The sequence below is a fragment of the Carassius gibelio genome, chromosome A25, assembly GCF_023724105.1.
Source record: "Carassius gibelio isolate Cgi1373 ecotype wild population from Czech Republic chromosome A25, carGib1.2-hapl.c, whole genome shotgun sequence".
NCBI classification, from domain to species: domain Eukaryota; kingdom Metazoa; phylum Chordata; class Actinopteri; order Cypriniformes; family Cyprinidae; genus Carassius; species Carassius gibelio.
In genome coordinates this window covers 20,010,568-20,036,743 of record NC_068395.1, presented here as the reverse complement: position 1 = coordinate 20,036,743, position 26,176 = coordinate 20,010,568, and the positions used below count along the sequence as shown (strand labels likewise).

Here is a 26,176-nt window from a genome sequence, read left to right as displayed (position 1 = left end):
AGTGAAGACCTGTTTATAGACCTATATGAAGATCCATTTGAGCAACATCTTAGCTTTATGTAGTATCAGCCTACACTCACCTGTATCTCATTGGCCAGAGCCATGTCAATCATATGGCTAAAGGAGTCACTGACATCAGTAAGGATCTCGTGAATGGCCTCCTTCATAGATTTGAGGAAGTATTCATCCTCAGTATGAAGACACCTGGGGGGTAAACACTGTCAGTTATACACGATCTGATCTTCACTATGAGAATTTCAAGATAATGAAAATAGGTGCAAGAGGCTGTGAGATGGTGTGTTGAGTTCTTTACCTCTCAGTAATGACATTCAGCTCCATGCACTTATCCAGCAATGATTTCTCATACTGTCATGAGAGACGAGCAAAAAGGAAAACAAAATGCAGTACTTTAAAATATTGAGTAAAACGTTTTGCACAGTGTGAATATAAACTACACAACTTAGATTTTTGAGAAGAATGTTACATTCACACCATTTAGTAGATGCTTTTACACAAAACAACTTACAAATGAGGGAAACAGAAAAAAACAATCAAACCAGCAAAGAGCAACAACTCCCTATACACCCAAAAATAAAATAGCTTCAGGATGTGGGAACTGGAGCCATCATTGGCTGGATGTCGGAACAGGAGCCCTTTCTGGAGCAGACTCAGGGGCTCAAGCCAACAGTCGCTTCCTACTGAGATTCCACCCTTGATTTGGGGTTAAGGATCGGGCTGCTGTCAGCTGAGAGCTTGGGAGTGAACCAGCCGGTGGGCATGACTTCGGAGTGGCTTGCGGGCCTGACTTTGAAATGGCCGCTGATTCTGGGCTGAGGTCAAGGGAGGAGTTTTAGAGGATTCGGGGATTCCTGGGGTTGGGCAGGTGATCGGAGATGTTGGGGTGTTATGTGGGAGTTCCTGGCAAGGGGTGAGCTGCGGAGATGCGTCAAGCTCCAGAGGGGCCTGGACAAAGAGACTTTGAATTTTCCTTTATTTCTTCTACTTCAAAATCGGAACTGTTTAAATAAAGGACAATATTAACCAGCTCGATCAAGGGAAGATCACAGCGGATAGTCTTCTTGTCAAGCCCCGGCTGGAAACACACACCTGGAGCAGCGTCACACCATCTCATCTGGTTAGCAAGCTTGAGGAACTCCTCCACATATCACTCCAATCTCCGGTCACCCTGCTGCAAACGCCACAGCCTGTCATCCTTCTCTTTTTCAGGTCAAGATAATCTGTTGCTTATCTGTCACAATCACCTACTGTGCTGGACCGAGGAGACGGGGAGTTTTTTTTGTTTTTTCATATTCCAACACAGGGAACACACAGGGTAGCCAAGAGACACACATGTAACATAGAGTTGACATATAATACTGGACAAGGGATAAAAACAAAATAAAAACGTGCCAGGGTTCACATGTTGAAACCGTGTTTTAGTACTCAGTGGACTTTTCTCTTTAAAATCTGCTGGGGAACATTCAGCAAGGTGCGTAAAACCAGTGTTGCAGAAACATACCCAAAGGAACGTATTTGTCATGAGACTGAGTTGAATACTCCAGTGTAACCAATTATATCATCAATAAAATGTTTGAAAAACGTTTTAAATGTAATTGCACATGCTGAAGACACATCTGTTGCTTATTTCTGAATGTGTTTTATCATACCTTCTGCATTTCTGGTGGGGCGTTTCTGGCCGTGCTGTACTCTTGGATGAGCGAGCGCACATGACAGTTGACCCTGACAGCTGTGCTGTGGACCCGCTGCCAGCGGCCTTTCTCCAGCCGCTGGAACATCTTCCCCAGCTCTGTGCTGACCACCAGTGCCCTCTTCAGCAGTGTCTGCAAGTTATCACGAGTGACGTGCTGACCAATGGCCCCCGCCCCAGATACGATGAGCTCACCTGGAGCATCTTCATCCACGCCGATGGGTTTAGACTGCAGAACACACATGCACTCCACCTCCGTCATGTGCCGTAGGTCTTCCATCCAGCGCTGTACCGAGTCCACCTGTATAGCATGCATCCTGCTGCACAGACACGCAAAACATTGTCAGATCATGTACATTTCTGTTCATCCATGAGCTTGTAAATGATTCAAGCCTTACAGCTGAGGTCTCGAACTTTGCTCAGATTTGCAGAGATAGCACAAAAAGATGGCATCTGAAAAGATGGCTACACCCTTGCACTAGTGTTCATTAAACTAGAAACAGAGGATAACTGTATTGTAGTGCATGTTTTTGCATGGGTATGGAGTTTTGCTAAAATTTTGGTAGAGGCACATTTTTTCCAGTTAGCTATTGGTGAAGCCTTTCTGAGCGAACATATGAGGAGCTCCACAAAACACACTCATGTGCTAAATAACTTGTTGATTTTGATAAACAAGGATATTCTAAATCCCAGAGTCAAATTACATTTATATTATTTTTATTGTACTTGCATGTGGATATAACTATAGGTATATTAACTGATTAAAGTAAGGAGAGAGAAGGGTAACAGAGAATGATAAAGTGTGGGGATACACACAAACCCTTCAGTTATAATGGTTGCTATGCACCTGGATCTACTTCATTATAAACCTGAGGTCAGTTCAGAGGTCAGGACTGATGTGATTGCAGAAAAGAGTTTTATACATTTACCAATATAAAATATAACAAAATGGAAAAGAAAAAAAAATTGGGTTTTTTTAAGCATTTGGGGAAGAACACTACTAGAACTTAAATGATTTGCAAATAAGAAAATTGTATTTAAACAATTAGATTAATGTTAAAACAAAGTAAAACATAAATATTGCAGATAATGGCACAACAGATACTGCCATTAAAAACAAGCACATTTGTTGTTGTTGTTGTTGTTGTTGTTTACAATTTAGGTCTGATTAACAATAGAGTTGGTTCTGTTGCACATTTAACAATAATGTTCCTCAGTATAAAATAACACAAAAACACAGTAATTCTCCACCTACTCTTGGGCAATGCAGTGTGATCTAATGAGTGTCACACAGTGTACAAGTGGAACAGGAAACAAATGTCAGTGCCACAAGCCACAGATTTTAATGGCACTGTGTGCGAAATCCAACACTGACAAACAAAGTGTGCATTTACACTATACTTTTCTATACTTTTATTTTTATTTATTTTCATGCTACACAATTGGAAAGTTATAAAGAGGAATATCTTTAAAATGTCTAATTATATACACAACATTAATATGTTTAAAAAATACTTTTACATTATTACAGTGTGTTACAGCTGGCCATTTTGAACAAAGTATCAACCAGCACAAACAATTTCTGTGAGAAAAAGGCCTCTTGTGAATGGATCATCATGATAATGGGTTTATTAGAATGAATGTGGAGGAAAAGCTGTTTTCCAGCACAAATATTTACTTTTCTTCCTATTGATGGGTCAGAAAGTGCTGTGCTTTTATTCGCGTGTACAGTGAGGTCAGAATCATACACTGCACTCCGCTAGGAGTCATTTACAGAGTAAACACAACTGAGAGAGTGGAAGACACATTGGCAGTCATGATGCCTCTAGATAATCAGACCAACAATCAACCAACCAACCAACCAAAAAAATGAAAATAAATATATTATATATATATATATATATATATATATATATATATATATATATATATATATATATATATATATAGGGTATTTTTAAAGCCACTACTTATTAGTTAACACAGTTTTCAGTATTAACTAGTTGCTTATTAGCATGCATATTACAATCATATTAGCTGTTTATTAGTACTTATAAAGTGCATATTCTACATATTATAAAATTTTAATCCTTCTCAAAACCTAAACTTAACAATTACCCTACTATTAATAAGCAGTAATTAGGAGTTTATTGAGGCAAAAGTGATAGTTAATAGTGAGAAGTGGACCGTAAAATAAAGTGTGACTGCTTCTTCATATGCCACGTCACCTTCAGCATCCTCCTACAGGCGTAAGACACTATACTTTTTCACTCTAAGATTTGCATTGGGAAAAAACGCACTACAAATATATTGAATTGAAAATTTCACTATATTTTCTCTTACGCTTGAATAAAAAAAGAACATTATGTCACAATACACCTACATCCTCCACATCCTGGCCGATTAAAGCATGCATTTCTTCCCAACAGACATCAATAATTCATCTGCTCTTGTCAGACATTATGTCTGTGTTCACCATTTGAAATGGATCATCTTTCAGAATAAAAATGGAATTTTCTACTCAGAGATGATGCATATGGAGAAAAGTCTGAATCTTCATGTCAGTTTCTTCACTTGTTGGTCAAACGGAAGATGCTTTTGGATGAGCTGTCAGTCAAAGCTCCTGTATTATTCATGCGTGTCCTGAAGTTATTCTGACTCACAGTGTTTCCTGTTTGTCATTAACATATTGAGACAATCATATTCTGAGTTTTTTGGCCTGTTTTTAAGTGACATCACAGATGAACGAGTTGAAGCACTGTGATGACATCATATCTTACGCATACTGTTATATCAAAGGTAAATATCATGTGTGTGTGTGTGTAAACAGATGGAAAGTCCAGTGGAGCACAGAAAAGCACCTGTCCAAACTGCTGGCGTGTGCAATGCTAATTGTTCATCAGGGGTGGAAGGCAAGCTCAACTCACTATGATTCAGCCCCACCGTGAACATGAATGAGCATCAGACTCACTTCCTGCTAAACCTCCACCTGCTGTCTGATGGAGCGATGAGTCATGAATCACACGGGCTTCAGTTCAGGCTGCTCTCTTCAGTCATATGAGCACATGTTTATATTTACACATTTTGAATAAAGGAAATGCTTTTGTTTGTTTTATTCTTATTGTTCTTAACATATCCCCCCAGTAAAAATAAAATGATAAAATAATTCATTGTTAGCACATGTATTGTAAATATCAGTATTTTTTCCTTTAATTTAGAAAAATGTCATATGTAGCCAACGTATGCATATATTTTCATCCATTTCAGAACACATATACATATAACTGAAATAGTTTGAGGAGGCAGACCACGTTAACAAAGAAAAAAAGCAGAAAGATTTGAGGTCACAGATGTTTCTGTTGGGCATGTGTTTCTGAGAAACTTTGGTGTGATTACTGTCAGAGACAAACAAACATATGTCATCTCTGACTCTGACCTGCAATCTGAGCCCGTCTCACTCTCAACAACACATATCAGAATCTATTACTGCACATTACAATGGGAATTCTGTCTGCTTGTGTTCTACTTCCTCTTCATATCCACATTATTTTTTGTAAATCAGATATTTTCTGTGAATGTGCAGGATCTATTTCATTAGACGTTATAGTTAAATTACCAAAAGGATATCAAACTATTTAGGTTACAACCACATTCAAATAACAAAAGCAGCTGTACCTGCTTTTATGTTAATAAAAGTGGATAAAATAACAGCCACCAAGGACTGTATACTTCTTTTGCTTATTTTTAATGTCTTAATTTTATAGAGATAATGAGGGATGAAAGTCCACTTACATCTTTCCAGAGATGGAGGAATAGCTGCTCTGTCTGGAACTCTGTGGGGTCGCCATTCTGACTGCGTACTCCTTACTTCAACATAACACCTACAAAACACAATATTAACAATAAAACTATAAAAACACTAGATTTCACCAGGTTTTGCAGCAGTTAAAATGACCACTATGTACTACTACTAGTATATAGTATTTATTATAAGCCTGTCTGCCTGAAGAGGAATCAATTATTGGATTTGATCAAGCTTGGATCAGAAAGTACCTAAACTGGGTTGTTTCTGAGTGACTGGCTGATCTACAGTAGTTATGTTTAGCTACTGGGCAGAGTGAAGGGATCTAAAATATAGTCATGCAAAATACAGTAAGAATCTGAATTTTTGTTATGGTGACAAAAGCTTCTACAGCACAAAAAGAATGACAGTGACAAGACATACAGTATAATATAAATAGAATAAGTAGGAAATAGCAAAATACCAAATTCTTTTGAAGAAAAACAATATAAAAAATAGACCATATACGTTATTATTCAGCATGATCACAAATTGGCTTTCCAGCTAATTTAAATCAATATTTATATGGTATAACAGCAGTAAATGTATCTCTCACACGTGTCCTGAAAAAACACATACTATCCTGCAACAGAGCAATAAAGATGAGCAAAGGTTTGCTGCATTTTGATTGGACCTCTGGTACCCAGCCCGGGAAGGACAGGGCACCTCATTGACTCATGCAGTTTCTGCCCTTTACCCATTAAGAGACTAGGCCAGGTTTTCCATAGGACCTCTGAATGCAGCAGCAGTGGGGTGAAACAAAGACAGATCACAAGGATCATCCAATTTCATTCATCACTACCTTTTCCGACCTTAAAACTGATGTAATCTACAACAAATCTATTTCATACTTATTCAGAGAAATAAGCATTTAAGGTGACAGCAATGTACAGTATAGTGAAACATTTGACACAAATTCACCTGTTAATGAACAAATGAATGAATGCATGACAGTATGATCATATTTAGACTTTATGCATTCAGAGCATTGCCAAAGGTATTCTGGTAGTGGTTTTGTAAGTGAATGATGCATCAGTAAGTGATGCTTTTCTAACTGTGTGTTTGGACTATGCAAATAAAATCCACAGGAGGGATATAGGGGTGGGCTACACCATGACTGATACCAGAAGTGTCCATAGTTTTTGTCCAGCGGGACAACAACAGATGCAGCACATACTGAGGTTCCATCTCACAGAGACAAAAGTTAATTGACCAAGTTCTGAGTGTCTTGCCCAGAAAGGCTGAAGACATTTGCAGCAAGTTTAAGATCCATAGAGCAAACCTTCAACTTCAAGGTACTTTCATTGGCATGTTCCAGATTAAGGACCTTCTGCACCTAGTTAGGGTCTCATCTGCCTGTTCCAGATTTAAGGACCCTTTGGCGCTCTAGAAGATCAGCATCTCACAGCACTTTGTGTTCAAGCCTCTTGAAAAGGAATCCTGCTCATTTCCCCACTGCATTGTTACCCAGCACAACCCGTAGTGAATATAAATATTACTTATCCAAACCTCTTTCAAAGACCCTGCCATTGTTTTATATTATCAGTATATGAAAGTGAAAGTAGTAGTGAAGTAGTGAACACAGTTCAGTGTTCAGTGCCTTGCTCAAGGGCACTTCAGCCATGAGATTTGAGAGTGGAAGAGAGCGCTGTTCATTCACTCCCTCCCACCTACAGTTCAACATCTGCCAGCACCAAGACTGAACCAGTTACATGTCCAACTCTTTAACCATTAGCCCACAGCTGACCCCAAATATGATATGATTTGCTAATTTATTTTAGATGTTATATAGTTGATTTAATTCATCAACAAATATCTTCCATGTATTTGTTTGATTTGTTTACTTATTAGTCTCAGAAAAACAACATTCTTGGTATATATTTAGTAGTTGTTGATTACTCTTGTTTACCTTTTTATTAATATAAATTATTTCATCACACTTGTGTTGTCTTTGTGTCTCTAATACAGTAAGAGGCTCTAAAAGTTAACATTATCTCATCAACCTTTCATATAAATCAGTTGACCAACTCCCTCCACTTATATTAATTCCAGTGATTGAACAGCCCCTGCTAGGACTAATCTCATGCCTCCTTTGTAAATGTCCTTGACCTAAGACTAAGAAATGGGGAAGTGGTCATTTAATGTACTACTTAAGAGATGGGTGATCCAAAAATCACACTGTGGTGCTGACATCAGTACCAATAACTATAGCAGGGAAACATTTATATTACACTTTCTCTTTCAGAGTTGCCATACCATTACACCCAGTGCCATATTTAACATTACATGAGACAGCAGGAAACATTATATAGCCTTGATAACATGCAAGTTTGTAGTATTATGCCCTAATTGCAAAGCAAAATGTTTTTGGTTAAAGCTAGAATGGCTGCGAATGATCAGTCAATGTAGCTGTTATCTGATTGGCTTGAGTAAATGGTGGTTGGAGTCCAGCTATTTGTTTAGCAGCTAGAAATGTCATAAAAAATATGTGCTGTGATCTACAAATGCACAGGAAGCAATCAATAAATTAATAGAAATGTTAATTTGTTGTGTTTTTGACACAAACATTTTTTACTTATTTTTTTTTTATTATTATTATCTTGTAGATCTCATTTTATTAATGTGGGACTTTATTTTTGTAAAGTCCTTTACATTTTTCTGTTTATCTGAGAATTCATTTATTTGTGAATCTGTTTGTGGATCTCCTTTCATTTATTTGTGAATATGAAATAATTCTAACCCCATACAGGTCAATGCCCCCCATTCCTCTAATCAGCCGAAGCCCCAAGGATAATCATGGAAGCCTTGACACCTGATGCACGTCTGTACTGGGGCTGATGGCAGGCATGTGGTCACCGAGAGGCAGCAGAGCATCAGACTTCGACAATCTATAGCGTTTCATGAGACACAGTGTTTCTAGTCTTCTGAAACTCCATGTATGGGTAAGTTATGTGATTGTGATATTCTCCCAAAGTCTGGTAAATTATGTTTATTAACACTGTTGTGTTTCCATTTCCTGTCTTTTGGTAAAAGAGTGATATGTTTCCCACAGTGTCACTCAGTGATGTTAGGGTGGTTGAAAGACTCTGTCCAGGTTCATCTCCCACCACTGATCTAAATTGAAGTGGTTCTATTCTTGTCCTGTCCTTTCCTCCATAGTAATTTTATTACTATGCCAAAAGAATAGGTCTTATCTTTTGATTTACTGGCAGAATGCCATCCAGTGACTCAGTAAGCTTAAGTGCTCATTCCATGTTATTTATTGATGTATCCAATTTACATTATTCAATTTACACAACCTGCTAACCATGGAAGCCTGTACTCTCTTCTGATTTATTCAATTGAAACCTGCATCAGAATGGTTTGAAGTTTACTTATCAATGCTGAAAGCAGGTATCTATGATTTTAGAGTATGAATGATGTTGCCTCAGGACAAAACCAGTAAAAATACATTTCTGCCCCCCTCCCCCCAACAAATAAATTGATAAATAAAAGGTATAAAAAAAAAATAATAAGGAGCAGAATTATGATAAGAGCAGTAACCAATATTATAATATCACTGCATAACAGTTTTGAAAAAGCTCTGTCATCAAAAACCTGTCCTGATTTTTTTTACCATTGACCTACACTTTAAAAGTTAAAAGAAATTAAAGGGTTAGTTCACCCAAAAATAAAAAGTGGGCTGCGTTTTACTCACCCCTAAGGCATCCTAGGCATAGATGAATGTCTTCTTTCAGACAAATCCATTCTGAGTTATAGTTTAAGTTATACACTGAAGCTGACAGGAATGGCTACAAAGCTTGAATTAAAGGGACAATAAGTAACTTTTTAGGTATTTTATTATCTAAAATCAATATTTTTATTCATAAATATGCCCTCAATGGTGTACAAATACCTATGCCAATGTTTAAACTAATCCTTGTAAATGAAGAATTTATTATCTTTATATACATGGGACGGGTAGGTCGACGGAGGCTTCCATGTAGTTCCGCCATCTTGCAAAACTATAATAGTAGAGAGGGACAAAAAGTACTAAGCCAACGCGTTTCCACAGCGCGTTTTCGGTCAGAGCCAGAAACGCAGGTGCAGAGCAGTGAGAGGCGCTTGAAACTGCACCGGCAAGTTTAAAAGTCTGGATTGCATTCTTATTATGAAGAAAATAGAGAAGAAAACATCGTCGCCAAAACAGTCAAAAATAGAACGTAAAAGGAAACATGACCGTAGATTACAGAAAACAAGAGTTAATGTTGGGGAAGCTTTTTCTAGGTGGAAAGAGCTAATGCTTGATAAAGATTTCAAAAGAGACGCTGAAGTGGCCAGTTTTCTTCTCGACAGGTAAGTCAGTGTTACAGTCTATATTATAATTTTTTTTTATATCTAACAATGCATATAATTCAGAAAATATAACGAATAAATTAGACATAACTACTAATTACAATATTTCATGTTTTCCACAGTCAGTAATTCATACTGTAACATTCGTTTGTTAGTTGTCATGTTGCAGTTTGTTTGAAATAACACACCTGTTCACCTGAAGGAAAACTCGACGAAGTGCTATTAGAATACATCCCGTCAAAGCTTTTTGGTACATATCGCCTACCGTAGATGCAACGCGCATTTGAAAAAGCGAGGCGCTGGAGAGCAAAATTAGTTTGAATGCAAAATACAATTTCACCACTAGATGGGAGTAATTCCTACTCAGTGTCCCTTTAATTTTGACACATAATTTTGATAGAAAGTTTACTTACTGTGTTTAACCTTTGAGAGGAAAGCACTGTTTTTATCCACAATACACAAGTCGCAAAGTTTATCATTTAACAACTTTCACAGAAGACCACCTTACCGTTCATTCATTCATTCATTCATTCATTCATAAAGCTTTAAGTTTCTAAGAACTCCACAAAAACCTTAAGCTGTTTATACGCAAATCTTGCTAAGTCAAGTATACAATGACACTGAAGTACACAAACACAGATGTGTAAGCTTAAACACAATTTCTGTCCTGTTTGATGCTTACATGTGCTCTATACCAACTCACCATTCACAACAGCACTGTTGCAGAGTCATTCAAGTTCCTGGGATCTACCTACTCAGGACCTGAAGTGGGACACTCACAATGACTCATTGTGAAAAGGCCCAGCAGAGGTTCAAGTTCAATCTGCCACAGAAACAGACACAGTTTTTTCACTCAGCTGTTATTGACCCTGTTCTGTGCTCTTCTATAACTGTCTGGTTTAGGTTAGTCAACAAATCAGACTGCAATGGACTATCAGGACAACTTAGATGATAATTGGTGTGCACCAAATTGGTTCAAACTTCAACGTATATGCCAAAACATGTCCAATGTAAAACTGTACCCACAATCACCAAACTCTGTACATGTTTTGTTCTCATAAAGCCAGTTGCTTTCTTATTTACAGTCATTAGTTACAATGAACTGGAAGTCAGCTATTTTGATTTGTATGCAGATTTTTGAAAAGAACAAGTAATTCTGAAGAAACATGTTTAGTTTTATGAATTTTGATGATGTGGGGCATAACAGCAAATTGTAAAATATCAAAAATTTTAACTTACATATAAATAATAATAATAATAATAATTCCTTACATTTATATAGGGCTTTTCTAGGCACTCAAAGTGCTTTACATTGTCAGGGGGTATCTCCTCATCCACCACCAGTGTGCAGCATCCACCTGGATGATGTGACAGCAGCCATATTGCACTAGAATGCCCACCACACACCAACTTACTGGTGGAGAGGAGACAGAGTGATGAAGCCAATCAGCAGATATGGGGATTGTTAGGAGGCCATGATGGTCAGAAGCCAATGGGCAAATTTAGGATTTGGGATTTTTTATGACAACAGAGACTCAGGACCTCAGTTTAATGTCTTATCCGAATTACGGTGCTTGTTGACAGTATAGTGACCCCGTCTCTACACTGGGACGCTAGGACCCACACAGACCACAGGGTGAGCGCCCCCTGCTGGCATCACTTACACCTCTTCCAGCAGCAACCTAGTTTTCTCAGGAGGTCTCCCATCCAGCTACTGACCAGACTCAGCCCTGCTTAGCTTCAGTGGACAACCAGTCTTGGGCTCCAGGGTGATATGGCTGCAGGCAAAGGCTGTAATATTAAGGTTGTCCACTGGGTGATAAAAAATGGGATAAGAAATCTTTTAAACATGATTTTTTTTTCCCGTCAGATCCTATTAGTTAGGGGTAATAAGGTGGGGAAATGCATATTATCAATTAAAATGTAATGCACTGTCAATATACTGTAGTTTTTTTTATAATCATTTTACAAATGCTTATAAGCAAATGCTTATAAATGCCTATGATCATTAAAATTATTTACAATTCTTGTAGACCATTAAAAGAGTGTGAAAATCAGTTTCACACTCTCAGTATTAAAGAGCAGGGATGACCAACATCGGTCCTGAAGAGCTACAGTCCTGCGGAGTTTTGCGCCAACCTTGATTAAAACTCACCTGTCTGTAGATTACTAGTAACCATTAGACATAGATTAGCTTAATTCCCACCATATATTCAATATTGTCTGTCAATCTAATTTGTCTAACTGACCATTTGATTTAAAATTTTAAATCGTGAGTGCAGCGCACCTACAGCTAGCTAGGTTAGCTTGAAATTCACATATCAGCATTTCTATTCATGTCTATTATCATTTTCTTTTTTTCTTTTGTCTCGTTTATTTTCTCTCATTTATTTTCTCTCCTGCCGTTTTTCACGAGTTCATCAAACAATAATGGTAAGTACAGTTTAGGGTGAATTATCGTGCCCTGCACCTATGAGAGTAGGTCTGTCCTGATCGGTATCTCCCATGGAGAGCCGTCGAGGAGCAATAACAGATCTGCGAACCCTACTCGGCCCGGCCAGTACGGGGCTACTAGCAACAGACGGACTCTCGCCAGAACTCCCGGGACCAGAGCAATGGGGGGGGGGGGTGTACAGACGAAGCCTCGACCAGGTCTGTACCATACTGTCCAGTCCCAGAGGAGCTGGATGAACTATAGCAAACCAAAGGGGACTTTGTGATGTCTCTTGAGTCGCAAGGAGATCTACTTGAGCTTTGCCAAAGATTCTCCATATCTGCTTCACCACCTCGGGATGAACTTTCCATTCCCCGGGCCTCTGCCCCTGCCTCGACAGTATGTCTGATCCCATATTTATTTTCCCAGGAATGTACACTGCTCTGAGTGAGAGGAGTTTGCCCTGGGACCACACAAGGATCTGGTGAACGCAGACCTCCCTGGTGGTTGATATAAGAGACCACCGATGTGTTGTCGGTGCACACCAACACATGGTGACTTCTCAGGTCTGGGAGGAAATGCTTTAGTGCACGATAAACTGCTAGCATCTCTAGACAATTGATATGCCGTGTCAGATGCGACCGCTCCACAGACCACGGGCAGGGTGGCCACTCATGACCGCACCCCAGCCATTGAGGGATGCATCCGTTGCTAGTATTAAACGGTGACAAGGAGCTCCCACATGTCCAAGGTACAGAGACATCGCCACATGACCTTGATAGTTTGAAGTGGATTGCCCCTCTGGGAAAATCCCTTAGTCCTGAGCCACCACTGTAGGGGTCTCATTTACAGCAGACCAAGAGGTATCATGTTGGACGCAGCTGCCGTCAGACCCAACAATCTCTGAAATTGTTTGACAGTGAGTGACTGGCCTTCTTTGACTCTCTTGACTGAGATGAGGATCACCTCGATAAGAGCAGGGGACAGACATGCCTGCATCGCAGTCGAATCCCATACTAGTCTATATAGGTGGTTCTCTGCACTAGAGAAAGTACACTCTTCTTGGCATTCAGTCTCAAACCCAGCTCCCCCATATGTGCGGGAACGACATCTCGGTGTCGAACCGCCACCTGCTATGGTTGAGCTAAAATCAACCAATCATGTATATAATTGAGAATGCAGATGCCCTGCATGTGTAGAGGAACCAGGGCCGCATCTACACACTTCGTGAAGGTGTGGGGTAAGAGTGCAAGGCCAAAGGGAAGTACACGATATTGGTAAGCTTTGCCCCCGAAAGCGAACCTCAAAAACTTGGAAGCATGGATATATGGAAGTATGCATCTTTGAGATCTATTGTGACAAACCAGTCCTCGGATCTTACTTGAGCTACAACATGCCTGATTGTGAGCATTTTGAACTTCAGTTTCATGACTGAGGGATTATCTATGATCGGACGCAACCCCCCTCCTTCTTTGGAACTATGAAATACCAGCTGTAGAACCCGGACTCCCTGTCTTGAGGAGGGACCACCTCGATGGCCTCCTTCCCTAATAGGGTTTTCACTTCTTGTTCCATAACCAGAGCATTCTCTGGGCCGACAAACATCAGAGTAACTCCATTGAATATCGATGGTGGAGAGCTGAACTGAATACGGTAGCCTTTTTCTACTGTATGCAGGACCCATTGAGATACATTTGTCAGTAGTTTCTATGCTACTAAATAATCTACTAAGGGAATCAGTCTCTCGAAACTGAACTAGAGGGCGCTGAGGTGAGACGGGCACCGTGCAATGTGGTGTATGCCGCTCTACCCCAGCAGAGGCTGTCCACTGAAGTCCGACCCTCTGGCATCAGGACTTCTTGGCCCAAGGACTTCTTAGCTTCAATTACTGCCCTAAGATCTTGTTTGGGCTTAGACTGAGAGCGTCGCTGGGACTCTTGTTCCAGACGCGGAGGAGCACAAGAAGCTCTTGAGGCACGCTCTGCTTTTGAACCTCCCTGTATGAGGAGCTGGCATGCGGCTGTGGCATCTCCCGCCCAAATGTCTCAAGAGGGCGACGAGGGAGGAACTTATGGAACGCCGCCAATTGTTTGCGTGCCTCCTGAAACCTGTCAACGACATGGTGTGCAGACACGCACCAGCCTGCCCTGCCGGGGCCTTCAGAGACGATGCATCTCCGGGGCATCGCTATATAGCCGTGCTCTCCCATCCCCACAACTTTGCCATAGTAGTCAGACGAGGGGATGTAGAGGCGGGCTGAAAACATGCATTTCCACGATCTGGCTATCTCTTCATGCAGACTGAGAAAAAAGGGCTTGCTTTTCTGCGGTTCGGATGTATTTTCGGCGGGCCATTTGATGTTTAGGATGTTTAGGTCACCGTGTGAGTAACCACATCCTCATACTGTTTGGTGGCAAATCCCCGTCAACAGACTCCACATCGACCTCCTTGGAGGAAGAGAGGCAGAGTGTCGATCCCTCTCCCTGGGGGGAAGGAACTGCAGAGCGTACTTCCAAACCCAGGGATGGGCGCCGGATCTGGCTGAAGTGGAAGGAGATTGGGACTCGCCCGTCTCCATTCCCTCTGCCAGATCCACATTCCCGCTGCTTCTATGTGCTTTACTCACTTGACCACTAAAACTGTTATAAAATGCACACCATGTTCAATTTTATGTGGCCCAACCAGACACTTGTGGGCATAATAACTCTAAATAGCCTATATGTCAACAAGGCTTGCTATTTGCACTTTATGTAAATAACACTTGAAAGACTTATTATCAACAGCACTGTGTTATGGGCTTATATACTGTAATATATTGCCCCATAGAAACTTCAAAGGTTCATAAAAATATATTGAAATCAAAATTTGGATTTATTTAGATCATTAGACCCTACATTTAATCCCTTGGCTCACTCAACACTAGCGCTTAATAAGACGAAGCACCATATTTATTAAAGAGGAGCTCACACTTCAAAAAGTCACAAATATAGGCCAATTTGTTTGCAAACACAGGACACTTTCTGTTGTGCTGTTCCAATTTCGTTGTGTTATGGCTCGTTGTCCGGTGTGTTTTGCTAATTTTGTTGTGTGGTTGCTTGTTTCCATTGTCTTATGATATGTTTCTGTTGTATTGCACTTTTTTTGTGTGTGTTGTGGAGATTTTGCTGTGTTTCACACTACTGGGTGACTGTACATTCTGTATGCAGGAAAATATCAAAAAAGTTCTACTTCAAACTGGATTGTCAGTTTTAATGTTTCCATTGAAACGCTCCCTCTGTCTTGTCCTTTTTTCAAGAGCTGTCATTAAAACCACCTACAACATTAACATATAAATTGACGTAGATAATTCAAGCAAGTCAATGACCATTAGCATTCACTTAAGTGACATGTCAAGTGCCATTGAAAATGATCTCACCATTTCACTATAAGGGCCAATTTCACTGGAATCAAGTGATTTGATATTGTGGTGACTAATGTAATAGTGGGATTTGGGCATTATTTTGAATGTAGCTATAGCTGTACATGTTACGCAATTAAAAAAGAAAAAGAAAAGACAAAAAAAGAGAGAAAGTAAGTGAAATAAGGTGTTCCTGTCAATTGTTTATTATCAAACAGGATATATTTGATGAAAGCTGTGCATTTCTGTTAATACTAAAGCAGTCTGGTTAAAGGGTTAGTTCACCCAAAAATCTAAATTATGTAATTAATGACTCACCCTCATGTCGTTCCAAACCAGTGAGACGTCCGTTTATCATCAGAACACAGTTTAAGATATTTTAGATTTAGTCCGAGAGCTCTCAGTGCCTCCATTGAAGCTGTGTGTATGGTCTACTGTCCATGTCCAGAAAGGTAAGAAAAACATCATCAAAGTAGTCCATGTGACATCAGAGGGTCCGTTAGAATTTGTTGAAGCATCGGAAAGACATTTTGGTCCAAAAATAGCATAACTATGACTTTATTCTGCATTGTCTTCTCTTCAGGGTCTGTTGTGAGCACGTTCACTGTAGTGTATGATATCCGGTTTGCGAACGAATCATTCGATGTAACTAGATCTTCTTGAACCAGTTCACCAAATCGAACTGAATCGTTTGAAACGGTTCGCGTCAAATAAGCATTAAAGCTGCGGTAGGGAACTTTTGACGCTCTAGCGGTTAATAAACAGAACTGCTTGCGTCTTGCGGAAGAACATCGTAGCCGGAACTACTTCTCTCTGTTTATGTCTATGAAGAATCACAAAGGTACTGGGTTACTCCGCCGTGGTATCCCCGAAGCAATCTAAAATAGTCTGAATATAAACACTTATTATAGGTGCACCCTAGTGATTCAGGACAAGCTAAAAACACGGTTTGGAAAATGGATTCATGGTGTACTCGCTTATTATATACATTTTTCTAAATTTTGAACACAAACAAAGTTACGGACCGCAGCTCTGATTGGTTGTTTCTTACCGGGAGCAGTCCGTAACTGCAAATGGCAATAGGACACTGGGAGGAGCCAGAGGAGCTTGATTTTTTTCACAGATTATCTGTCTCATATTCCACTGTCAGGACATAATGACAGGTTTAACAAATATGTAAAAAAAATATATATTTACAAAAGTTACCTACTTCAGCTTTAATCCACAAATGACTTCAGCTGATAACTTTTTTAATGTGGCTGACGCTCCCTCTGAGTTCAAACAAACCAATATCCCGGAGTAATTAATTTACTCAAACAGTACACTGACTGAACTGCTGTGAAGTGTGAAGTGTACAGTGTCAGACACTGTAATATGCTCTGGTCCCCTGCCTGCTTACCGTGGTGATGAGATGCATAGCAGATTGTCATCACTCAATGGCTGGATGTCTAAGTGGTGCCCACAGAATAACATAGGTTATATAGACAATTGGACGAGCTTTTGGGGCAGACCTGACCTGTTTAAAAGAGATGGTCTTCATCCCTCCTGGGGTGGCGCCACTCTTCTGTCTAGAAATATGGCAAATAGTCTTAGTGTTTATACTTGACTAACTGGGGCCCAGGTCAGGAAGCAGACACACTGGCTAAACCGACCGTCTGCTAGCTGCCTCCCGTCACAGAGGTCAGTTAATTCTCAGCACATAGAGACTCTTTCACCTAGATATCACACTATAGAGACTGTGTCTGTTCCACGAACTAGAAAATACAAAAAACGTCCAAACCAAGTTAAGGTTAACAATTTAATTGCATAGTCGATATAAAAAATTGGATGACGAGTAAATTCTTACTGCTAAATTCAGAAAAAACAGAGGTGTTAATCATAGGGCCTAAAAACTCTACTTGTAATAACCTAGAACACTGTCTAAGACTTGATGGTTGCTCTGTCAATTCTTCGTCATCAGTTAGGAACCTAGGTGTGCTACTTGATCGCAATCTTTCCTTAGAAAGCCACGTTTCTAGCATTTGTAAAACTGCATTTTTCTCTGTGTGTCCGTCTGCGTCACGCTGAATCAGGGCCGCGGGAAGTAATTTTGAACAGGGGGTGCTGTGAATTTGACAAAAAAAATTTTGACAAAAACCTATGAGCCTATAGGCCTATTTAAAATAAATTTTAAAAATAAATACATTGAGATTTATTACTTTATTGTCATATACACTTCAGTGCACAGCCAGCCAGGGTCTGAAACACACAGACATCAGTTCTTAGATATGCGCAATGCATTATTAATCTGTAGCAGAAGCAGAAATAATCGTTTAATAATAGAAAGAAAACGAAATAATTACTTTCATTACAATTTCAGATATCCTATACATACATGCAACTTATTTAGATACAACAAATACTATTACAACAAAATATAATATTAATCAAACTTCACAATAACGCTAAAACAATGCAATCGATTTGGTCAGCTGGCTTGAGTCACTGCACGTTTATGTCACACGCAACTCTATTAACTCCAAAATCTTTTTACGCACACCACAAGGAAATAATCTCTGAATATTTAAGCAATTTGTTTATTGAACAGTTCTCCACATCCATTACGCAAAGAACACGCACAGTATAAAGCTTTCTGTCTCCATCTCCAACCTTTTTACACAAACCACAAGGAAATAATCTCTGACTATTTAAACTTTATTTAACAGTTCTCCACAACCATTACACAAAGAACACACGAACGAAATAATACTCTCCATCCCCACCACCTTACAAAAAAAACTATAGTGTACTACTTACAATTGCTTGGCTAGTCAAAGATGATCCCACACTTGTTGCCAAAAAAATTAATGTTACAAGCGCGGCAGCACCATGCTCTTACCTGAGCTACATGCAGGCGGGGTGCCCTGGTTACAGGTGTCCAAATGTCTAGGTGCGCTCTGGGGTCGTGGACATAAAGTCTCTCATGAGGGGACGAATGTCCAGGGAGTTCAGAATGTCTGTGTTGGTATGCATCAGAGAAAACTATGTAAATTTACTAGTCAGCTGCTGCCAAAGATGGAGGTATTCTGCATGGAACGAGCGGGAAACCTCGTTACTCGGCGACCAAACCTGCCTGCCTGACGTTGACAACGTAACTTCCAAACCTGTGTTGATTAGGCCTCAAAATATGAAATTAAAATCCAAAATATACGTAATAGCCTACGTGTGTCAAAATAATTTTCTAAAATATTCATAAGGAATTTATAAATTGTGCAAAATATTTTAATAGGCCTTCATTTTTTTTTAAATCTCCCTCTCATCACTAGGGGGTGCTGCAGCACCCCCAGCACCCCCACTTCCCGCGGCCATGCGGTGAATCACACATGCGCAGTATCATCAGCTCCTCGGTTCACGAATCGGACGCGTCCGACAGAAACGGTTCTTGACTCGTGAACGAGTCAGTCTTTCGTTCGTTATATGGCTCGGCTCTGTGTTAATCTTCAGTTCTCTCTTCACAGCAGTTCAGTCAGTGTGCTGTTTGAGTAAATGAATTACTCCGGGATATTGGTTTGTTTTAACTCAGAGGGAGTGTCAGCCACATTAAAAAAGTTAACAGCTTAAGTCATTTGTGGATTAATGCTTGTTGGAGACGTGAACTGTTTTAAACGATTCCTTTCGATTTGGTGAACTGGTTCAAGAAGATCCGGTTACATCGAATGATTCGTTAACAATCCAGATATCACAAACTGCTTTGTTTTAAACTCTCTCACAACAGACACACAAGAGAAGACAATGCTGAATAAAGTCGTTATTATGCTATTTTTGGACCAAAATGTATTTTCAATGCTTCAACAAATTCTAACTGACCCTCTGATGTCACATGGACTACTTTGAAGATGTGTTTCTTACCTTTCTGGACATGGACAGTAGACCGTACACACAGCTTCAATGGAGGGACTGAGAGCTCTCTGACTAAATCTAAAATGTCTTAAACTGTGTTCAGAAGATGAGCAGAGGTCTCACAGGTTTGTAACGACATGAGGGTGAGTCATTAATGGCATAATTTTGATTGAACTAATCCTTTAACCCCCCCCCCCCCTAAATATTTTTAGACTATTTTATAGTAGCCATTCAAAATCAATGATGATATCATCTTATTATCATCTCAGAAAAACAGCAAGAATTAGATGTTTTAAACAAATAGTAACAAAATCATGCATTCATTGCAAACAAGGTTCCCTCTTAATAGGACTCCAAAAAGGCCAATAAAATGTTCATACAAAAAAAGAAATCTGTCTAGAGTCAATAGAAATGCTGCACAGATGCAAGGTGGCTATCAAGAGAAATGAAGTGTTTCTTCTACAGACTGACAGAATAACATATTTCAGATATGTTTGTAGATTATAGCCCTTAGTAGACTTCTTCTGTCAATTGGTTTTTATAACAGTATTTTTCTGTTATCTTAACCCTTCTAAACTTTTTGAAAAAGTGAATAGTAAAAATTTAAAAGACAAAAAAAGTTAAATTACAATTTTCATTTGTATTATCTACATTTTGACATGTTGTTGTGTAAAGAGCTTTAAAGATGTGCATTACAAACGTATCTGGTCTTACAGCACTGAACAACGTGATACTTAGTTACTTACCAAAGATATTTCACTGCTGTGTGCGTTACTCACCTGTCTAAAAGTGATACCCAGAGGTGAAAGCGTTTTTCTAAACTCAGCCTATTCATTAAAACTCAAATCTGTGAACCCAGAAAAAAGAACCTGTCTCAATACCATCTCTGCCATCATTACATCAAAAGCTGGTCGAATCCCTGAATATCACATAAGGTCTTTTTGAGTGATTGAAAAAAAAAGATGTAGCCCTGGTAAAATGAACAATATTAATTGTTGCTCACAATATTAATAACTTTTGTTTGTTAGTTTTTTTTCTTTAAATAAAGTTCTGAAATCGATATAGTTTGTGTGAATTGGACACAGCAAAAACGTGGCTTCAATGCAAGTTTATCTAACTTGATGTGTTCACCTGTGTTCAGCTCGAAGCCTGATTTGTGTTGTAACATGCCTATCATCTAAGAGAAAAATGTGATTGGTGGAAGGGTTGAACGTGGGGCGTAGGAGTTTTTTCTTTGGAACGTTCGAGAGAGAAAAAAAGATCTGCTGAGATGTGCACGCTGAGTGTTGCTCGCTGTTTCTTTAAGTTATGCTTTTGTTTAAAGTGTAGTTTTTCTCTCGTCACCGTTACGAACTGAAGTATCGAGGGACTGTCGAGATCGCACACCATTATGTGCGTTTAATGAGTCAAGTTACTCTCAGTTTGTGTGCTGCGTTTGTTCATCGCGGGAGGATGGATCATTAACCAGAGACTGAGGCCCTTGGACAATGCTAGATTTCCTCATCTAGTCAAGTTCCTAAGACGCTCGTTGTTTTGCTGACAACGTTGGAGAAGCATTCTCATCTATCTACTCATCTGCTCCGTTCTCTTCTGCTCCTCGCGGATCAATCGGACTGAGTTACACTGAAGGATCGCTACAGGTTCGTAAGTACATTGTTTATACTTGCTCATCCGAGTGAAGGGGCATTTTGTTTAATGCCACAACGCTCCCAAGCACCGTCCAGGCCTGCAACCAGTGTTTTTTTTTTTGCCAGTTTCGGTTGACATTGAGTCTGGGCCCAGTGAATACCGTTGCTGAACATTGAACGAGAATGGTATTTAATTAAGAGAAAACACTCGCTTAATGTTTGTGTTTGAACTATAGGGTAAACATTGTACCAATGAGTGTTTAGAACTATGAATATTGAGTGAATTCCACGGTCGAATATTTGTGTGAACAAGTTTAAGTGATTATAATTTTATTTTTATTTTTTTCCCTTTTTTTTTATATTTGAATGCTGTAGGAAAAATCATTAGAGTTGTGAGATTTTTCCCACGAAATCTGTCTTGTGTACATTTCTGGAAGGCTTAATTGTTTTACTTTTATGTTTAAAAGCTAATACATCTCCAGGGTTACATTGTTAGTTGAAATAAGACAAGTAAATTCACATTTTGAAGAATGTAATTTTATTTTCATTTAATTCATACTGATGCAAGTTTTCCTCACATTTATTTAAATTGATCACATTTCATTAGGCTTAAAGAAAATTAAAGGATCCATTTTGTTAATTTTCAGTCTTTTTGTTTGTTTAATTACAGATCACAGAGACAGGTGAAGTAATCTATCCATAGAGCTGGTTGAAATTAGATCAGTTTATAGAGATATTCTACGAACCCAGAGCCCTCTTCCTCCGTAAAGTGAAGAGAGTGCTACATATAAATTGGAGGCACCGCTGGGATCCTTTTCTTTTCTTTAGCCAGATTTGTCTATTTTTCCCCCTTTTTTATTTTATATATATATTTTTTTCCCTTGAAAGGAACAATTTTTGTAGTATGGATTCTCAATCAGAATTGTTGATCGCTGAGTTGATTGAATGGTGTGATGAGTCACGTGTAGACCCCTCTCACGCTTTAGTCCTTAGTGGTGTACTGAGTGGCACTGAGGTAGCAGACATTTTGAAAATGCTGTTCAGACAGTGAAAGCCTTTGGGAGGGTGCGGGCCAGGGCTGAAAAATATAATTCAAAGCTGGATTGTAATTTAGTGCTATGTGAGTGCCGTGAGACTTTAGATCCGGATCACACTCCCTCTGAGATTATGCCGCTAGGAGGGGGAGCCCCCTGGAGAACAATTTTACTTACCCACTCAGTGAGTACCCCTCAGACATTTTCTTCCAAACTTCAAAAGTTGATGAGGGAAGAAGGCAAAACTATGGCTGATGTAAAGACTCTTTTCTCTAGTGAGCCTATGCAAGGCAGCTCCCCTGATAGTATCATCAGAGCAGTTGGAGACCTACTAGAGAAAACAATGAGGCCTAGTAGCGACAATAATGCGTTTCGGCGCTTGCGGACCTTTTCTGGGATTGTCCCTACTCCCCCTGGGGAAGAGAGTCTAGAGCACTGGCTAGCACAGGCCTACTTGATGGTTGAGGAGTGTAACTGTTCCAACAGGGAGAAGCGCACCAGAATTGTTGAAAGCCTGAAAGGTCCTGCTTTGGATATCATTCAGGCGGTTAGGCTAAATAACAGGGATGCAGATGCCCTAGAGTATTTAACAGCACTGGAGAATGCGTTTGGCACCCCTGAGTCTGGGGAGGATCTGTATTTTGCCTTCAGGTCTATGCATCAACAGCCCAGTGAAAAACTTTCAGACTTTTTACAGAGGTTAGAAAGAGCTCTCAGAAAGGTTTTGCAAAGAGGAGGTATATCTTCTCAACGTACTGACCAAGCTAGACTTGAACAGCTTGTGCGAGGTTCTTCTGAGTCTGACTTGACTTTGGTACACCTCCGTCTAAGGGAGAGAAGAGAAAAACCTCCTACCTTTTTGCAGTTGTTAAATGAGATTAGGGAGGAAGAAGAATATGAGGCCTCTCGACGTAAGTTGAATCCTGCTGTTAGACAGGTTCAGGCTAGGGAAATAAAGTCAAAACCCTCTGAGATACAAGAGTTAAAAGCTGACATAAAAGTTTTGCATAAACGGTTTGGGGAACTAACCAAAAAGCGAGAAGCAGAAAATGAGCAAAAGACTGGAACTCTCAAAAACAGTTTTAGTTCGGTTATGGAAAGTAATGTTGAAGCTTTGCAGAAACAGGTGCTTCAGCTTCAAGAACAAGTCAGCGTATTAACCATTTCACATGGTACTTCAGTGTTGAAAGAAGGACGAAAGAAGGATGATAAGAGACATTTGAGTCAAAATCGTAAGTCTCAGCCTTCAAATAGTTCCTCTGAGTTCTTTTGTTACCGATGTGGTGAGGATGGTCACTTTGCCACCAAGTGTACCTCTCCTGAAAATTCATCCAGGGTCATTCAGAAACTGATCCGTGCACTTCGTAAAAGTAAAGGGGACAGAGAACCAGAAGGAAAACCCTCTTCCTCTGTGGATAATTGCTCTGTTAGACGAGGAGCAGTAGACTTTTGTAAGCCCAACTCTGTACCAGAAGGTTTAGTTGGCCCGTGTCCTTTTGCTAATGTGACTATTGAAAGTCAGCCATGCAAAGCACTTCTTGATAGTGGCTCTCGTGTCACAATCGTGTTTGAGAGTTGGTATAAGCAGCACATTCCTCACATTCCAATTCTACCACTTACTGACCTTGCTATATGGGGTCTTAGTGATTCTACTTACCCTTATAGGGGATTTGTATCAGTTGATGTGGGATTCTGTATTTCTGAGGGGGTGGAGAAAGAGAGAATTTCGCTGTTGGCATTAGTGTGTCCGGATCCCAAGAGCCCTGATTCTGTGCCAGTTATTCTTGGTACCAATACTCCCAAACTTCGAGAGTTGCTGGCTCAGTGTAAAGAGTTAGACAATGGGGGTATTATTCGATCTTTAAGAATCTCACCTTATGACTTGGTAACTAGAGAACAGCCCCTGCCATCCTGCCCCCTAGCGCAGGGGGATACTGTAGGATTTGTGAAGTGGCAGGGTCCAGGACCATTGGCCATTCCTCCTCATAGCACTGGCTATGCTGTTTGTCAGGTGAAACAAGTCCAGCCGTTAGGTAATAACATTTTGATAGTGGAGATTTCTGAAGATAGCAAGCTTCCTGGGGGTGTGCTAGTGCCTTCCCTGGTTATGACTCCCTCCAGTCTGGATGTAAATAACTTTGTGTTACCATTGCGCAACGAGACTCAAAAGGAAACTGCCATTCCAGTGGGTACTCTTCTTGCCCAGATGTATACTGTGGACATAGCCACTGTACCACAGACATCAAAATCCTCACAAACATTTGTAGACCCTCAACTGTTCAACTTTGGAAGTTCACCTATCCCTGAAGCCTGGAAAGCACGTCTGGTTAAAAAGCTGTCAGAAAGAGCCAGGGTTTTCTCTCTGGATGAATGGGATGTGGGGCTAGCCAGGAATGTCGAACACCACATAAGACTGAGTGATTCTAAGCCATTCCGAGAGCGGTCGAGGCGTATTGTGCCTGCTGACATTGATGATGTTCGCCGTCATCTACAAGAGCTTTTAGCGGCTGGAATAATCAAAGAATCCCGTAGCCCTTATGCTTCCCCTATCGTCATCGTTAGAAAGAAAAATGGACGTGTGCGTATGTGCATTGATTATCGCACATTAAACTCCAGAACCATTCCAGATCAATACACTATGCCACGTATTGATGATGCCCTTGATTGTCTGACAGGAAGCAAATGGTTTTCCGTTCTTGACTTGAGGAGCGGATATTACCAAATTGCGATGTCAGAAAAAGATAAAGAAAAGACAGCATTCATTTGTCCACTTGGTTTTTATCAGTTTGAACGAATGCCGCAGGGGGTTACTGGAGCCCCCGCAACATTCCAGCGGCTTATGGAGGCCACAGTTGGAGATATGAATTTGTTGCAATGTCTGGTGTACTTGGATGACCTCATTGTGTTTGGAAAGACACTGGAGGAGCATGAGGAGCGCCTTTTAAAGGTGTTGGATAGACTGGAGGAAAGTGGTCTTAAATTATCACTTGAGAAGTGCCAGTTTTGTCAAGCACAGGTAAAATATGTAGGCCACATTGTGTCAGCTGAAGGGGTCTCAACTGACCCTGAGAAGGTCAGGGCGGTATTGAATTGGAAGAAACCTACCAACCTCAAGTTATTACGATCCTTCCTTGGTTTCTGCGGTTATTATCGGCGTTTTATCGCTAATTATTCCTCCATCGTCAGACCGTTAACTGAGTTGACCAAAGGTTACCCTCCAGCAAATAAGAAAGGCAAAGCTGGTCCTCTCGAAAAGCATCACTATTTCAGGGAGTCCGATTCTTTTGGTAGCCGTTGGGATCAAGCTTGTGATGAGTCTTTTACCAATATCATACAATGCCTCACAAGCGCTCCAGTGCTAGCTTTTTCTGACCCAAGCAAACCCTATATTTTGCATGTGGACGCGAGTCTAGATGGGTTGGGTGCTGTGCTTAATCAAAAATATCCAGAAGGACTCCGTCCCGTAGCGTTTGCCAGTCGGAAATTGAGTCGTTCTGAGCGCAATTATCCCATACATCAGCTTGAGTTTCTTGCCTTGAAATGGGCCATAGTAGATAAGTTTCATGATTATCTCTATGGTGCCAAGTTTACGGTGAGAACGGATAATAATCCCCTCACGTATGTGCTGACAACGGCAAAGCTCAATGCTACCGGCCATCGGTGATTAGCCGCATTAACCGCTTACGACTTCAACATTCAGTACAAGCCTGGCAAAAGTAATGTTGATGCTGACCTGTTATCCAGGCATGCTCTAGAATTTCAGGAGGATTGGGAGGACATACCACCATCCGGTGTAAAGGCTCTTTGTCGTCAGATTGGTGTTACTGAGACTGATGTTTCCACCAGGTTTATTGATCAGTTGGGTGCTCCTCCTGATGCAATCCCTGATGTTTTTTCTTTTGCCTCCCAACTTGAAATGG

At 40.2% G+C, this 26,176-nt stretch overlaps 1 protein-coding gene across 1 annotated transcript in view; it reads right to left on the bottom strand.

Moving 5' to 3' along the window:
- The window catches only part of LOC127947396 (protein inscuteable homolog), a 53,873-nt gene that overhangs the window by 17,092 nt on the left and 10,605 nt on the right, over window positions 1-26,176 (bottom strand). The window contains exons 2-5 of the mRNA XM_052544501.1: window positions 5,501-5,589; window positions 1,668-2,028; window positions 314-366; window positions 81-204 (exon numbers count right to left, since the gene is read on the bottom strand). Of these exons, the coding sequence (XP_052400461.1) occupies window positions 81-204; window positions 314-366; window positions 1,668-2,028; window positions 5,501-5,556 (594 nt within the window). The 5' untranslated portion in view covers window positions 5,557-5,589. The remainder of the gene's footprint in view (window positions 1-80; window positions 205-313; window positions 367-1,667; window positions 2,029-5,500; window positions 5,590-26,176) is intronic.